Source organism: Sorex fumeus, unplaced genomic scaffold (genome assembly GCF_029834395.1).
Source record: "Sorex fumeus unplaced genomic scaffold, SorFum_2.1 ptg000002l, whole genome shotgun sequence".
Lineage (NCBI taxonomy): Eukaryota > Metazoa > Chordata > Mammalia > Eulipotyphla > Soricidae > Sorex > Sorex fumeus.
In genome coordinates this window covers 6316370-6333594 of record NW_026606059.1, presented here as the reverse complement: position 1 = coordinate 6333594, position 17225 = coordinate 6316370, and the positions used below count along the sequence as shown (strand labels likewise).

The 17225-nt window shown below is 44.4% G+C and overlaps 1 protein-coding gene across 2 annotated transcripts; it reads left to right on the top strand.

Annotated features, from left to right (window-relative positions):
* The first annotated feature begins 358 nt into the window (after window positions 1-358).
* Window positions 359-16910, top strand: SDR16C5 (short chain dehydrogenase/reductase family 16C member 5). Of its 2 annotated transcripts, XM_056112022.1 has the most exons (6): window positions 359-691; window positions 6813-6944; window positions 9692-9791; window positions 12589-12733; window positions 14153-14278; window positions 16817-16910. In XM_056112022.1, the coding sequence occupies exons 1-6, from the start codon at window positions 359-361 to the stop codon at window positions 16908-16910; spliced, it is 930 nt and encodes a 309-aa protein (XP_055967997.1). The 2 variants fall into 2 exon arrangements, with proteins under 2 accessions (XP_055967997.1, XP_055968001.1); XM_056112026.1 differs by lacking the exon at window positions 6813-6944.
* The last annotated feature ends 315 nt before the right edge of the window (window positions 16911-17225 follow it).

Here is a 17225-nt window from a genome sequence, read left to right as displayed (position 1 = left end):
GTCAGGAATATAGTTCAGCAACAGTGAACAGGAAGATAGTTCAGGAACAGTGTTTGCCTTGCATGCGGCTGACCCAGGTTCAATCCCTGGCTCCCTATATGATCCCCTGAGTATACCCAGGAGTGATCCTGAGACCAGAGCCAGGAGTAAGCCCTGAGCAACGCTGGGAGTGGCCTCCCGAGATAAATAAAAATAAATATTTTCAGAGTCTGCCAAGGGAAGAAGTGTTGAGAGGAGCGTTTTCCAGGTCTGTGCCTGTTTTCAGGTGTGTGAGCTCCGTGTCGCAAACCAGAGGGCGGATCACATAGGTCCGTAACTGGTCTGTCTGTCTGTCTTTTTTACAGGTGTCCACCAAAACATGGCTTCCATCTTGAGATCAGCATGTAATTTCTCTGTCTTCTTGGGGAAATTCGTTTTCTCTATGCTGGAGTCCCTGGTCTTCACCGCCGTGCCAAGGCGACGAAAGAACGTCGCCGGTGAAATCGTTCTCATCACGGGCGCTGGGAGTGGACTCGGGAGGCTCTTGGCCTTGAAGTTTGCCCGCCTTGGATCCGTGCTTGTGCTCTGGGACATCAACAAGGAGGGCAATGAGGAGACGCTGCGCTTGGCCAGGGAGGCAGGGGCTGCCCAGGTGCACGCCTATACCTGTGACTGCAGCAGGAAGGAAGAGGTGTATCGCGTGGCAGATCAGGTACCGAAGGCGCTCGCTGAGTGTGTAGGTGGCGGGAGCTCTTGGAGAGCAGGGGCAATGCCCTGCCTGTCTCTGCTGTTTCCTCTCTCCGTGCCACTCTAATGCTGATAGCTGTAAAACTGGTTCGACAGCCCACAGCTAAAACCTGTCCAGGCTTTAGGGTCGCCTGGGCAGCCCCCATGGACACACAGGCTGGCGTTTATTCAGTACAGTATCACTGGACCCCACTCTGGTCCCAACACCCCAGCCCTTTGTTTGAGTTTGACAGAGACTTTGGAAACAGCCAGTAAGATCATCAAAATTTAATAGAAATATTATGGGGATGTTTTCATAAGGCAATTGGCAGACACCTTGAAAGGATGAAGTCATGATGATTTTCTGTTGTGTTCTTGCCTGGCTAAGTTCACTGGTCCATTGATCTGAACAACCCTCAAGTGTTTTCTTCTGTTCTTTCCTGGGAATGTGTTTACTGCCATCCTGGTTAAACTGAGTTCAGCTTATTTCACCCAGCAGACTATCCTCGCCTTGTGTTTTGTGTTAGGGTGACAATTTCCCACACCAATCCTCTTGTATCCAACATCCCTTAACTTTAAAAAAAAAGGCTTGGGGATGGGAGTTAGACTATTTGAGCTCTCACTGTATACAATATCACAGGCTGAGCACCAGGCCTGTGTTATATCACAACCCTGTGAAGAAATAATTATCTCCAGTTCACAAATAAGGAACCAAATTTCAGGCAGGTAAGGCACTCAGAATTAAGAGAGCAAACCAGTGGGAGAAAAACTGGGGGCACCGGTGATATGGGAAATGTAGACTGGTGAAGGGACGGATGTTGGAACACTGCATGACTGAATCCCCATGAACAACTTTGTAACTGTGTATGTCATGATGGTTCTGTATGTATAAGTTGAGAGAGAGAGAGAGAGAGAGAGAGAGAGAGAGAGAGAGAGAGAGAGGCAGCAGCAGAGTACACTGGCTGGACGTAAACCTGCTGATTCTGAGTACATGCTCTGACCACCAGGCCATCCTGACTGTGCTAACTCCAGTCACATAAGAGAAGCAGGTGGTAGAATCCACCTCTGTGAGTAAACGTGCAGATCCCATGATATCAAATAACCTGTTCAGGCCTAAGTCAGGAGTAGGCCAGAATGTCACCCCATTAGTCTGATTTTAAACCTGGTTGTTTTCCCCCCACCATGGTGCCCTTTGATTTCCTTTTGTGGGGGATGAGGCATTGGGCCTACACCCAGTGGTGCTCAGGGCTTACTCCTGGATCTGCACTCAGGGATCATTCCTAGCTGGGCTCAGAGGACCTTTTGGGGTGCCAGGGATTGAACCCAGGTTGACCACGTGCAAGGTGAACACCATACCAGCTGCTCTATCACTCCAGCCCTTACCCACTGCTTGCCTTTTATTTGGACTTCTTTGGACTTCCTTTGTAATCCTAAGAAAATCTGAATATTTCACTCACTTAAAGACTTAACCACAGTTTCTTCTTTCGATCACATAAAGGAAGCTTTCAGGAAAGCAGAGTCCCCATAGGAACAATCAGAACTAAGTAAAATCTTGCTTGGTTTAGGGGCCCTGTCTTGTTTAGGGGTTGTCTTTATGGGGAAGAATCCTGTGTCTTCACACGGCATTCCACACCATCTTCTCCTGGAAACACACCTTCTTTGGTGCCTACAAATATGCGGTTTAGTGGGTTGGAAAAAAACCCGCCTGAAGCAAAACGTGCAAGCCAAGTTCTTGCCAGGTGTCTTGTCTCTGGGTTGAATCCTCTGGCTCTTTCCGACATGTTTCCCAATAGCAAGTTGACAGGCCACTGGCAAGTGGGGCTTGTAACTTTTGTCTGCTTTACGTTGTATTTGTCTGCTGTGACCGTTGCTGCACCCTGCTGCCCAGTGTAATCTGGGAAATTGACCAGTGGGTATGGCCTTCCCCGAATAACCCTCAAAGCACATCTGTGTCTATACAGCAGCCTACTTCACCAGGGCAGCTCTCTGCTCTTTGGTTTTAAATTTAATTTTATTTGTTAAAAGTGTTCACAATTTTGATTTATTACATTCAATATCCAACACCAGTCCTGCCACCTTTTCACCTTCCCTCCACCATTATTTCTAATTTTCCCACCATCACCCAAGCCTGCCCTCAAAGCAGATGCTAAGTAATTTATTTCGTGCTGCTTGTTATGAATAATCCACTAAAAATGATCCCGAAAAGTTTCCTTAGAGAAAAGTGTGTGAAGGTTGTTTTATCTTACCCTGAAATCATTAAACCTTGTCTAAGAGATTACAAACATGTTGTTACAGGTTGAACCTTTGTGGTTATATATACATTTCCATTGGGATGAGATCCGTTCCCTTCTACTTTACACTCCATTCAATGTAGTTTGCTGCTCTTGGTACATCAGTGGTGTAGAGTGTGAGTGAGATGTCACTCCAGGAATTCTGAAATTTTAAATAGAGTGATACAGCTGGAGTTAATTTTTTTTAACTGGATGGTGACTTTGGGATCAGGAGGTCTTTCTGCAGGGTGTTGCTCTCTTCTGAGATTTATATGTTAGTCTCTGGATCGTGGCTGTTAGTGAGCTTATATGGCTCCAGAGTCAATTTGTGGGCGTGACTGCCAGGCTCCTGGAAGAACAGGTAGATGGGGGAGGTCACCCATTTCTGACTCCGTGAGAGCCTGGAGATTTCAGTCACAAAACCCACATTCCTGAGTTTTTCAGCAGATTCACTCATAGATGAGGCTCATCCAAGCCTGTGGAGATAGGCCGTGGGCCTGGAGGCAAGTGGGCTCTGGAGGTTTACAACTGCTGGGGCTTTGTTGAGCGGGTTGGGGGACTCACTCACCGTCCTCCAGGGTGCCCCAGATATATGGCAGCGTGCTCTTGACACGCCAAACATCTAGCACGTTGGCTTATGCAAATGACAAACTTCCCCACTTTTCAGCAAAACCCAACTCGTGTTCGAAGTGAAAGATTTTCATATATTGAGCAAACTAATATAAGGTGCTAAGTCATGAACTCCCACTTCTCCGTGTCTGTCTAAGGCCCTTTGTTGTCAGAAATGGTCGAAGTGATATGGATTATTATTCCGTTCTTTGAAGTCTTGAAGACAATTAAGTATATGCTTTTGTGAAATTGAGAGAGAAAAACTACTTTCCCTGTAAACACTAACCATCTCCACTTCTTTGTCTGAGTAGAAGGAAAGTCTTAGAGGATAGTGAAGTACTGCAAAGAGGAGTTAGTCAAGGGAAAAGTATTCCGAGCACAGGACAGTACTGTGGCTCCAGAGAGACCTTTACAATCTTGGCAACAAGTGTCCTGCCCTGGAGAATGTTACTTAGCAGTAAGCTCAGGAAGTGCACCTTTACTACTCGGCATCCTTGATGGAAGATTATTTTGAACAAGAAACACAAAACCAGACTGAAGATGTGTCACTCACCCAGGACATGGCTTGTCCTGTTGCATACTTAATGATTATGATCCCACAGACCAGCTTCTTAAACTTCCTTCACTCATGAGCTCTTTTTGCCACAGAAACTTTTATGTGATTCTGGGTATATAAAACACATACTAATCAAATATCTATGGTAAAAGGTAAAGGTAAAGGCCCTCCCGTTGATCGTCGATTTGCTCGAGCGGGCCGAGTAACGTCTCCATTGGAGACTTTGTTGTTACTGTGTCTGGCATATCGAATACTCTCGGTAGCTTGCCGGGCTCTCCGAGAGGGGCGGAGGAATCGAACTCGGGTCGGCCATGTTGGCCGCTTGTAAGGCGAACGCCCTACCCGCTGTGCTATTGCTCCTAAGTTATAATTATTTTGTGTGTGTGCACCACACCTTGCATCAGCAGTGTGCAAGGCAAACGCCCTATCCAATGTACTGCTGTCTCTGCCCTCATCAATTAATTTTTAATTGCGAACCCCACATTTAATTAGGTGACCCCAAAATCTAGGTCTTAGATGAGCCAAATCATAATCAATTTTGACTGACAGACCTAATTAACTAATCAACTTCATGGGTCCAGCAGAGGGAAAAAGCACTTTATTTCTGAAAATTTCTTAATAATATATAGATGACTCCTGATGCCTACAGTTAAATCTCAGGATCTTTTCACCTTTTAAACTTGCCGAAGTCCCTGAGAGAAGCTGACCTTGTTCTGTTGCCTGCTGCCACTGATAAACAGAGCTCGGGAAACTCAAATCCATTTTCTTGGGCAGTTTTGTGTTAGATACTGGAATGCCTTCCTGCAACGCCCTGTTCTCATAATATGGCTAACCATGGAGAAGTCAGAGCAAGCAGGTATGCATAGTTATGCTAGAGTCATCATCTATGGTTGAGCAAACTATTGCCACATTCTTACCAGAAGGAGTATTTCAAGAAAGAGAAGGAAGGGGAACAGGAGGAGGAGGAAGAGAAAAACTAATTAAAGACTAGACTTTTCCAGATCTAAAGAGATAGTACAGCAGGTGGGGCAATTGCCTTGAAAACGGCCAACTCAGTTTCAATCCTTGGCACCTGTATGACCCTCTGAGTCCCACCAAGAGAGATCCCTGAGGACACAGCCAGGAGTAAGCCCTGAGTACAGCCATACATGGTCCCCAAAACAAAAGCAGAGCAAATAAAAATTAGTACTTTCTCTTCGAAGGGATCCCTGGAGCCCTGGACTCTTTTTATCAAACAACACAATACTGACAAACTTACCCTCTTTCCAAAGATGAATGTTTTATTGCCTTACCATTGGTTCATTATTTGGTTAATTCACATACGGGACTGTAGTGTAGCAGAGATCAAATCCTCATGATGCCTTTGAATGCTTACCTAAGAGAAAAATGTGTAATATGTATATCTGTGCTATTTTTTTTTTACTTTTTTGGTCACACCCAGCGATGCACAGTGGTTATTCCTTGCTCTGCTCTCAGGAATTAGTCCTGTCAGAGCTCGGAGAACCGTAAGGGATGTTGGAAATCGAACCTGGGTCGGCCACATGCAAGGCAAATGCCCTACTTGCTGTACCATCGCTTCAGCTCCAATCTATGGATATATTTTATACTTGAAGTAGGATATGGCTTCAGACAAATGAGGAACTATTACTGGTACTGGGACCTTCTGCCACAACAGCAAATGAGAGAGATGGCAACACCCCCCTGGCATTGTTAGTACCTCCTTCTCCATACCCAAGGCAGCAGGAAAGCGAGTGCCAATCCCCAGACTGTAGCACGGACACTCAACTCAGCTGTGTCACTGCTGTGAGCGGCTTGTTGGCATGGCTACCATAACTAGTGGCTTCTTTTGACCTTGGATTGGGAGGTGCAGATGACGGTCACTACATTCACCTGATATGAAAGGCCACAAGCTGAAGATTGACTCTAGGCAAGGGCCTCAAGGTCACCCCCAGATTTTAATTTTTTGCATGATCACTGAGGACTGACTGGTTCCCATCGCAGGAGCAAGCTAGGCCTACTGTCACCTCCCTTTTGAGGGAGGGATCCCTTATGACTAAAATGTACAATAGGAAGAAGAGAACCAACCAGCTAAAGACAGGACCAACTGGTTCTGAGCTATACTGAATGCTTAAAATGTTTCCTCCTACTCTGTCCCATCTCTAGATGCGCTAAATCTGGCTTTATGTGACATTTGTTTATAATGTCTTACACACGAGCCATAAACTTAAATGACATGTTACTTAGACAAAGCATAGAACCAAGTTACTAATCACTGAATGACGGAACAGCTCTGACTATGGAACCAGTAGAAGGACCAGAAATGAGAGGGAAAGGATTTGGATTTGCAGTACACTGAGGGCTCAGGAAGGGGGTATGGATTCGAGAGCCTCTGTTTTCAGATTGTGTACACTCAGGGTGAGATAACAAGAATGGAAGCTGGATAAAATTGGGAATAGGGAACTAACTCCAAATGCCGGGATGCAGGATGCTGGAGCCTTAGGTTAGACCTCTGGCACCACAGGGTCCCCCATGCAGTGCCAGGAGTGGCCCCTGAGAACCCCTGGGTATGGTCAGAAGCCAAAAAAGAGAAAATATAAGGTTATGGAGAAATTGATCTGTAATCATATGTGGAATTTCTATACTAATGATATTATTCACATTACTCAATTCAGGTTAAAAAAGAAGTTGGTGATGTTTCCATACTGATCAACAACGCCGGCATCGTCACCGGGAAAAAGTTCCTCAGTTGCCCAGATGGGCTTATGGAAAAATCTTTTGATGTGAATTTCAAAGCACACTTATGGGTAATTATGTTTTAGTTTGTTGTTGTTGTGCTAAATTGGAAGTGCGTTCCTAATGTTCTCTGACATTATTATTAGTATCTCAATATGTCACAGGCTTTCCACTTTAGACTGTCCTTGTCTACCCAGTTGTCTTCTCCTGATCTGACTGAAACTCTGTGTCCCTCAATCTCTACTTTGGTCAAGGCAGAGCAGTCCATGTGGTTGCTGTCATTTACTGTTTGTCAGTTCTGTGAGGGACCCTCCTAGGGGTCTCGTGCAGATGCTCTGAAGCATCTCTGGAGGAGAAGGGATTCATTCAAAGGCTTGCCCGAGGCTCCACGCCCGGGGACCTGGTGTACCCTAACTTTTGCCCACACTGAAACTCTTTTGAAAGTGAATAAGCATCACCAGTACGAAAGGCTCCGTGGATCAGGCTAAGTCAAGAGGTACAGTCTTCTCCCTCAGCATCGTAACGGGTTTCTCCCCATATCCTGGTGACTGCTTGCCGTGACATACAGGAACACAAACCTTTACACGGTGTTCAGAAGAACATTAGATTTCTCTGACTTTATCTGAGACGAGCCGTGTCGTTCCCACCACGCAATCTCTCCTTCTCCCTCTCCCAGTTCTTGAGCCCTTTTCCTTCCGACCCACTCACAGCCCTTCGTGCCCTGGAAAAGTTCTCTCCCTCTGGCCGGGGCAAATCCCGGAGCTCTCTGCCACCCCTCCAGCCTCCTCCTAAATTCCACAGGATCTTCCTGTTACACTCTCCTCGAGCAGCTTTGGATCCTGCATTTCACCAGAAATATACTGGTCCAGGTGGTGTTCTTGGCATTCTGTGTAGCTGTCGGGGAAAGACGGGGCTCCTACTGAGTGGACACCACTCCCCTTCAGGACCCATTCCCAGAGGCCTGTCCAGTCTCTCCCATATGTACCCCTATTAGCCTGATGATAAACTGCATCGTCAGGAAGAAGCCAAAGACCAGAGTCTCCGTAAAAGTCTCTTCTTGTTTAACTTTTGTGGGCTTTTTTTCCCCTGAGTCCTTCCTATCCCCCTTCTCCATATTGTTCCCAAATCACCAACATTCCCCTGCTCTCTCTCCCCACACTCTCTCTCTCTCTCTCTCTCTCTCTCTCTCTCTCTCTCTCTCTCTCTCTCTGGGAATCTTCCATGCCTTTTTTTTCTCTCTCCCTCTTTTTTATTTTAATGAATCACCGTGAGATAGTTACAGGCTTACAAGCTATTGTGATTAGGTTTCAGTCATACAATATTCGAGCACCCATCCCTCCACCAGTGTCCATTCTCCACCACCAATGGTCCCAGTGTCCCTCCCGCCCACCCACCCCCTGCCTCTGTGGCAGACACATTCCCTCTTACTCTCTCCTTTGGGGTGTTATGATTTGCAATATGGGTGCTAAGTGGCCATCATGTTTGGTCCTTAAGTCTACTTTCAGCACACATCTCCCATCCTGAGCGAACCTTCCAACCATCATTTACTTAGTGGTCCCTTCCGTATCCCAGCTGCCTTTTCCCCCATAATGTGAGGCCATCTTCCAAGCTGTGAGCGATCCTCCTGGCCCTTATTTCTACTATCCTTAGGTATTAGTCTCCTATTATGTTACTTTATATTCTACAAATGAGTACAGTCATCCTATGTCTGTCCCTTTCTCTCTGATTCATTTCACTTAGCATGATACTCTTCTATGCAAATTTCATGGTTTAAACTTTTCTGCCTTTTTAAAGCACTCAACAAAGCACCACTTCGTTGCTAGAGACTCACAGTGCTCTTCCCAACCCTGTGGAACAGTGGACAGAACTCCTCACAGACCAGGCATTTACTGGGCCACTGCTTTTCCTTCTCCAGCCTTGATATGGCTGTCTACGGACATACAAAGGCTCTATAGCTTTTAAAGATCCCTTGTTGGATTTTATATTGTTCATATTTTTTAAATAATGAAAAGTGTTCTATTTAATGCATGCTATATACACGATTACTAATGTTGATTAAGTACTTCTTTGTTAAAGAATACTTCTCCTCCAGTGCTCCCTACCCTCAGTTCCCCTTCTTTCTCTGCATCTCCCACCAAAGTGGAACTTTGAAAGCAATGAAACATAAAACATGTACTTTTTCTTTAACAGATGTTATCTTTTATATCATGCTGTAAAAATAAGAAATCTGTCATTCTATGACTGAAATCCAAGCACAAAAATTTGTAAATCTACAACTGTACCTCATGGCGTTTCACTAATAAAAATCTAAATTAAAAAAAATAAATCGTTATTCAAAGTAGAAACACATATAAAAATACAAAGTGATATTTTTAAGTGAAACTAGCACTGGCATATGCTGAGAACAATGTTGAGAAAAATCAAAAAAAATACATGAGACAAGGAAAGGAAATCTAAATAATTATTAAATAATTGTGCTCTCAAGTACACTTACTGATTTGGGGACTGTGGCTGCTCAGATTTGGAATATACTGCTTCAATTCGTGTCTTAAAATTGTGCTCTTGAAAATTAAATATAAGAAATATATACGTCTCAACAAGTTACTTGTAATAATATTGGAATTGCCATCAGGATAATTCTGATGAAACAGGATAAACTAGTTAGGAGACTTACCTCCCACACGTTTGACTAATTTTATCCCAGAGTCTTTGTGTATCTCTATGAGCTTAAAAACCTTCAGCACAGTGATCATATAAACTCTGGAGAAAGATATGAAATTGGATGTGAAACATTAACAGTTTCCGTTGCTCTTCCTAGACTTACAAAGCCTTCCTACCTGCTATGCTCGCTGAGAACCATGGACACTTGGTTTGCATTTCAAGTGCAGCAGGATTGGTTGGAATAAATGGACTGGCAGGTAAGAAAAATGTAGTATTTTGCAGAACTTAAACTTACAACGTAGCTCTGAATGAAACACAGAACATGTACTTTTTCTTTAATAGATGTTATCTTTTATACCATGCTGTTAAAAAAAAAAGAAATTGTTATTCAACATAGAAACACATATAAAGATACAGGGAAAACACAATGAATTGGTCATTTCCCTGTATTTTTAAAGTTTTGATGCCCTGATAATAAAGGGTACCACATGGAGAGGTGTAGAAAAGAAGTGAGGGGCAAGTTCCTGATGCATCAGATTGTCCATCAGATTTATTGACTGCAACTATGCACTTTGGAATAAGCTGGTTTTATGCCGTCCACTGAGTTTTAAAGAGAGGGGGCAACTTCACTGATCCATGTTTTTACACCAGTGATTAGCATAATCACTGTGCCCGGAATTGAAGTAGCACTGTTACTGGGACAGTTAGGAGGAAGTTTCCATAAAGTTATGTCCCTGGCTTTGCATTTGGAGGAAGTTTCTCTACCCCCAAGAAATCTAAAATTAACTAACCTCTATGCTCCTCTGCTACTTGAAAACTTATAAGAAGTGGTTATTGTTTCCTTCTCCCTCCAAATGACTTGACATTAGCCATGGAGAGGCAAAAAGATTCCTCAGCATCTTGGACCAACTCAAGATCTGGCTCTCAGAAGAGCAGAAGCTTTTTTTTCTTACTCACCAGGGCATTCCTGGAGCAAGCGTTCTGACTGGTTTACACAGTCTCCTGGGAATCACCCATTAGAAAGCTAACCACCGTGGAATTTATGCCCAAATCAATCAGCATAAGCAGTGGCTGAATAAAAAGCAGTACTCCTACATTTAAAAGAAAGAAAGAAAGAAAGAAAGAAAGAAAGAAAGAAAGAAAGAAAGAAAGAAAGAAAGAAAGAAAGAAAGAGAGAGAGAGAAAGAAAGAGAGAGAGAGAGAAAGAAAGAAAGAAAGAAAGAAAGAAAGAAAGAAAGAAAGAAAGAAAGAGAGAGGAAGAAAGAAAGAAAGAAAGAAAGAAAGAAAGAAAGAAAGAAAGAAAGAAAGAAAGAAAGAAAGAAAGCCACAACAACCAGATAATAGAGAATCAATTTGCCAACTGTCAACTAGACACTAACACTTTGGGGCTAAGCAACCTATTTTGAGTTCGATGCTGTCTTAGTAGAGTTCATTTCAGTTGCCTACTGAGGTTTCTTCAGAATCTACACGAACCACCAGTCTCCCAACCATTACCAGTCTGTCTGTACATATCTCTACCATGGACTTTTCTTCCACTCTGCTTAGAATGTGTCGGGCATTTTCACCGCCTCTCTCTTATGTTTGATTAGTTGACGGTTCTTTAAAATAACAGTAGTGTGTCACAGCACCACGTAATTATTTGCCAACATTTTATCTCTACTCACTCTCACTTCACCTCAGAAGCAAGTACAGACCTTTAGCGACCTGTGGACTTGGCCCCCCCTGCCTCAGAATGACGAGGGGTTTGATGTAGAATAAGATGAGCCAATCACAGGGCAAAACATCTCATCAACATCTTGAGGGTTGAGAGGCTCCACTGGAGCAATCTTTGTACCAGATGCTCCACATGATCCTAGGAGTTGCTCGGGGCCCCTGTACCCTCCCCTCCCTGTGTCACCATGGTCACTGTCCCCATGACTCATCCTCATAGCTCTTGGTTCTTGCCACCTGTAGTAGCTGCTTTTTGGAAGAGCCAGTAAATGCGGCTCTGTTAAATGTGTGAGGCAAAGAAAGTACCTGAATATATCAGTGTCTTTCCTTCTACAATTATTTCTGTTCCGTGAAATGGATATCCAGCTGTTGGGCGTGTGACTGAAGACAGACGGGTCAGATCTGACAAGAGTGCCACGTCCCACTTCCCCTGCACTTTGAACATGCTTAAGAGGCAGTGACCAATCCTTTGTGTTTTCCCTGAAAATGGAACAAAGCCATTTGGGAGAAAACTTAAATCTTATTACCAACCCCTAGCTGACTTCTCTTCCTTTTTTTCTGTTTAAAAGATTGTGATGTGGGAACTCTTGTTGGGGAAGCTTCCCCTTCTCCTCCCTGTCTCCGTCTCTCTCTCTCTCTCTCTCTCTCTCTCTCTCTCTCTCTCTCTCTCTCTCTCTCTCTCTCTCTCTTTCCTTTTGGGTATTAATGGTTTGTGGTACAGGTACTGAGTGGTTATCGGGTATAACTCCGTTACCTTCTTTCAGCTCTCACTTCTTGTCCAGAGTGATCACTTCCAACGATCATTGCCAATGGTCCCTTCTCTGCCCTAACTGCCCTTCCCCTACCTCCTGCAACTTGTGGCAAGCTTCCAACTATTGGCCAGTCTACCTGGCCCTTGTTTCTACTGTCCTTGGGCATTAGTCTCATCCTACGTCTTCTTTATATCTCGCAAATGAGTGCAATCTTCTTGCCACTGACCTCTCTCATCTGCACTCCTCCGCCAATATTATTTCATTTCTCATGTGAATCTTCCTGATGGGTTGAAGTTCTTTGAAACAAGAAGTGGACCCTTGTGTCCCATGCGAAGTGACCAGTCTCTGACCCTACGTTCACATGGCAGAGCAGACCACTCCCATGCCCCCACCCCTCCAGGGATCCACGTGGCCCTGCCAACCAGCCTTGACAACTGACCACTGAGACCCTGTCCAGACACGCCTTTCCAATGAGAGAAGACCAAGGTCACACAACATTAGAACTGTGAAATCGGTACTCCACTCTGTCAATGTTAGTATGATGAAGAAATATGACTTTAAAATATACAGTAGCTGTGTTTGTCCTTTTTAGATTACTGTGCAAGTAAATTTGCAGCCTTCGGATTTGCTGAATCTGTACTTGTGGAATTGTTCGGCCAGAAAAAAGGGGGAATTAAAACCACAATCGTGTGTCCATTTTTTATAAACACTGGAATGTTTGATGGTTGTAGTACTGGGTGAGTTCCTTGGTTTCAAAGAAATTGCATTTAAAAAAAATAATGATTTGGGACCCAGGCTATGGTACAGCAGGTAAGGCCATTGCCTTGAATGTGGCCTACCCGGGTTCAGTCCATGGCCTTCCCTGTGGCCCCCTAACCCCAGCAGGAGTGACCTGACTGCAGATCCAGGAGTCAGCCTGCACACCATCAGGTGTGGCCCACAAACAAACATCATTTTCCACCTATGTTCTTTCTTTCTATCTGTTTACCGTGGGTTTATCACAGTGTGGAGTTCAGCTGTTTGGTATATTATAGGTATAGTCATACCTGTATAGGGATGATTGTCACACCCCTGTGCAATCCCCCCCCCCCCCCGCCCCGCACTAGAAAGATGAGCTGCTCACACTCCCACCCCTTTCCCTTGGTTTATACTGAGTCTGGGAGGCTATTTTGTTGTTACTGGTCAATTTATTTGCTTTAGGTGTTCAGATTCTACCTGTGAGTAAAGCTGTCTGTTACCTTTCACTCCATTACGTATTTACTTGCATAGTCACCTCAAATTCATTTATTCAAATTCATTTATTTTATCCACCAAAGCACAATTCCACCTTTTCCTTTTTTTTTCAGTTTATTATTCTGTTGAGGATATATACCACAGCATCTTTTTTTAAAAAGTTGTTTAAAACAGTATTTTTCAAGGATTCAGCCTGATTGATGATAGATTTCAGAGTACCTGTCTTACTCAAAATGCGTTCATGTTTAAGAAACTGATAACATACGTGGAGTTGTGTGTGACTCAGAGCCTGCCCCGAGATTCTTGCCCGTATCCTTCCTGCTCTTGGCACATGCCCTATCGGACACCCAGCTTCCTCCTCATTCCACAACATGACTCAGGAAGGGCCTCCAGTTTCCAATTTGGTATTATTGGTGACAAACAGGTGTTTTCTAAGACTTGCTTTGCAATAGTCATTGAGACTGCCCAAACAAACACTGCCATTGTTCATCGATTTGCTCGAGCGGGCCCAGTAACGTCTCCATTGTGAGACTTCTTGTTACTCTGTTTGGCATATTGAATACTCTCGGTAGCTTGCCAGGCTCTCCAAGAGGGTCAGAGGAATCGAACCTGGCTCGGCCGGGCTGGCTGCAGGCAAGGCAAACGCCCTACCACTGTGCTATCACTCCAAGCCTGTCATTGAGACTCCCTGTTGAATATGGTTTCCCATAACGCATAGTCCAGCCTCCGTGTATTCATTGGGATTCTTATTTTCCATTTGAAATTCTGGCTGTTCTTACCATCTTGATGATAAGTAAGTAAAGATCACAATCAATCAAATCAAGGAGGCAAAGAAAATAATAGATGATGAATGATTTTATAACCTTGTTGATCCCTAATATTAAGAATGTTCTATATTCATTTGTTTTCTTTTAATCTTCCAGCTTCCCTTTACTTTTGCCAATTCTGGAACCAGAATATGCAGCCAATAAGATAGTTGATGCTATCTTGCAAGAACAAGTGTACTTGTATATGCCAAGATTTTTGTACATCGTGATGATTTTGAAAAGGTAACAAGATCAGCTACTCTGGACTTGCTAATATGTCAGTTAACAACTTCTTCCAGTCTCTTAAGGATGAGGCACTTTCAAAGTATCTGTTTAGTGAATTTTGATCCTCCATTGTGCCCGTTTTTCCAACGGAGTCTTAAGTTTGCCTCTTTGCTGTGTGGACTTTCTTTCTGAGTCTGGAAAACGGTATTAGGTCTTTCCAGTCATCTCAGGATTGGGTTGGATTTCCTGGATGATCTGTGGACAGACTGAAATGAGGCTCTTAAGAGAAATCCTTTGTAGTGTTTCCTACCCATAGAATCATCATGTCGGAATCACTCTTGTTTCCTCCCAGCACAGGGGCCCAATGCCAAGGCCCATGTCTGAGCCGAATGTATCAGGAATCTGTAGCATGGGCAGAATGCCAGTAAGAATAAAGTTGTACTAGACGAGGATCAAAGAATCGGTAGGTAAGAGGCGGGCATCTGAAGCACTAAGCCCTCCTCAGAAGCACACTAGTTTCCCTCTGCCCATCTGCCTAAGTCCTCTGCTGGGCTTGGGTGCTGAGTCTCCTTAGTTGCCTTTCGCTACCACGTAACCCACTGTAGGAACAGTGAGGCCGACTTGCTGAAGCAGCTATTGATTCTCTCTTTCAATTCATCACCTGAGCTGTAAGAGTCTACCCCCCCCCCCCCACACACACACACACAGGGCTTTCTGTTTTTCAAGGAAGTGCATTCCTTTCTCGAACGATTATCTTGACATCTGTATCATCTTAACGTCCACGGGCTCCAGATTTCCTCTTCAGCACTCTGGCTAATTTCTCTTTCAGGTATTTTTCACATAGATGCCACATGCTTCACATCTAGCCCGTGGTTGGTAGTTAGTGACCTCTGTATAAGGAAATGTCTTTCTGCTTCAGTTAATTGTGTGCACATACTGAACCCAGAAACTCCTAGATTCTTTTTATCTGTCACAGGGGTTACAGGTCTTACAAAAGTCATATGGAGAAAAGGTAGACAGTATTTTGCAATATGGGGTTATAATCCACTAAGATTGCAATTTGAAATATGTAATTATAATTCACTAAATCTGACTCTCCACGTACCCCTTGTTCTCTTTTGTGTGTTTACTTATGATTAGTGCTCTCACAGCTTCTAGATTAGTGAGTGTTCACAGTGAGGCAGGTACTTACCTACTAAAGGTTTTGCAGTCTAGGGGCTGGAGCGATATAGTACAGTGGGTAGGGTGTTTGCCTTGCACACAGCCAACCCGGGTTCAATCCCCAGCATCCCATATGGTCCCCTGAGCACCGCCAGGAGTAATTCCTGAATGCAGAACCAGGAGTAACCCCTGTGCATCGCCGGGTGTGACCCAAAAAAGAAAAAAAAAAGTATATAAAGTTTTGCAGTCTAGTAATGCTGATTAGGAAGCACATAGCACATCGTTCTAGTTTTTCAAATAATTACAGGGTGATAGCTACTTTTATTTGCTCAGGATCCTCGTTTGAGAGAGACCCACATAGTCCCTGAGTGGGCTTTGAAACATGGAAAGAGGGATAATATCACACACGTCATTTCATTTTCTTCACACCTATCACACATTTTCTTCAAATGTCCCTTCAGTGGGTGTTAGCAGTTGCTACTGTGTACCGTGCTTTGCTGACATTCTCGGATCTGGGTTTGTTAGCAAAGAATTAGAAACAAGAGACCCTGCCCCTATGGAAATAGCTTTGGGGGTGTTGTAGTGGTGGAGAACAAACCAACAAACAGGTAAGGGGGGAAATTCTGTGTGGTCATAAGAGCATTGAAGAAATAGGAAGTGTGAGATCCAAAGGTTCAAGTTGAAGTTTGATTTTTAGTCTGAGCCTCAAGGTGGTCTAATAGAGAACACTTCACTGGAGAGCTTAAGCCGAAGAGGGCAGGACCATATGAGGTGGTACCCTGGGCTGCTCCCTGAAATTCCAGCCCCGGGTCCCATCCTGAACCTCCCCCTCTGAACCAGCTGTTCTTTTTACTGTTCCTCTCCATGCTCTGCAGTGATCCTCAGGACGAGCAGTTCTAGAACATTCTGTCAGGCGGAGCCAGTGGAGATGGGGAAGATAAACAGGCTCAGTTAGGTTTTGCCAAAGGTCAGGGGAACCATAGCATCTTCTCCTCACAGCAGTTCCAGGAAGAAAGATCGATGACCTCCTTCACACACACTGGAAGAAACTGAGACATGTGTGCTCAGTTTCTTCCTCAACTAGCTCTGGGAATAATAGAGCTGGAATTCAAGCGCATCTCCTTCGGTTCCACAGGGCTTCACTGCCTCTGTCAGTCATGACACAGTGTATTGGACCTTTGGAAATTGATAGGCAAAATGAGCCAAAGCCTCGGAAAACTAGGGCAGATCGGGAAACCGGGGTTAGTGTCCGTCTTCGAACAAGCCTGGGATGACCCAAAACGTGCACATGCTTAATGCTTGCTTAAGCGGATGACTTCATCTGGGTTAAGTCAGTGATGGCCCTTTTTGGCTAAGCTGGTGAAGTGACCAAGTGTCTTGTCATGCTCTTTTCAGCCTGCTGCCCACCAAGACTGCACAGCTTGTTCTTGAGTATATGGGTGGCCTCAACCTCATGGATCATTTTGTTGGCCAAAAGAAAATAAACTGAAGACCAGCCTCCCTGGCGATGTCCTCCAGGACTCAACACTGAATAATGCTCGTTTCATCGAAAGGAAGTGTTTTTGTCCGCAGACAGCACCTGCAGAATGCAAGTGCCATTCTTGTGCTTCCGTCTGAACCAGCTTTTTTAACCGATGCTTTTGAAAATATTGCTGTGTGGAGCTGGAGTGATAGCACAGCGGGTAGGGTGTTTGCCTTGCACACAGCCGACCCGGGTTCGATCCCCAGCATCCCATGTAGTCCCCTGAGCACTGCCAGGAGTAATTCCTGAGTGCAGAGCCAGGAGTAACCCCTGAGCATCGCC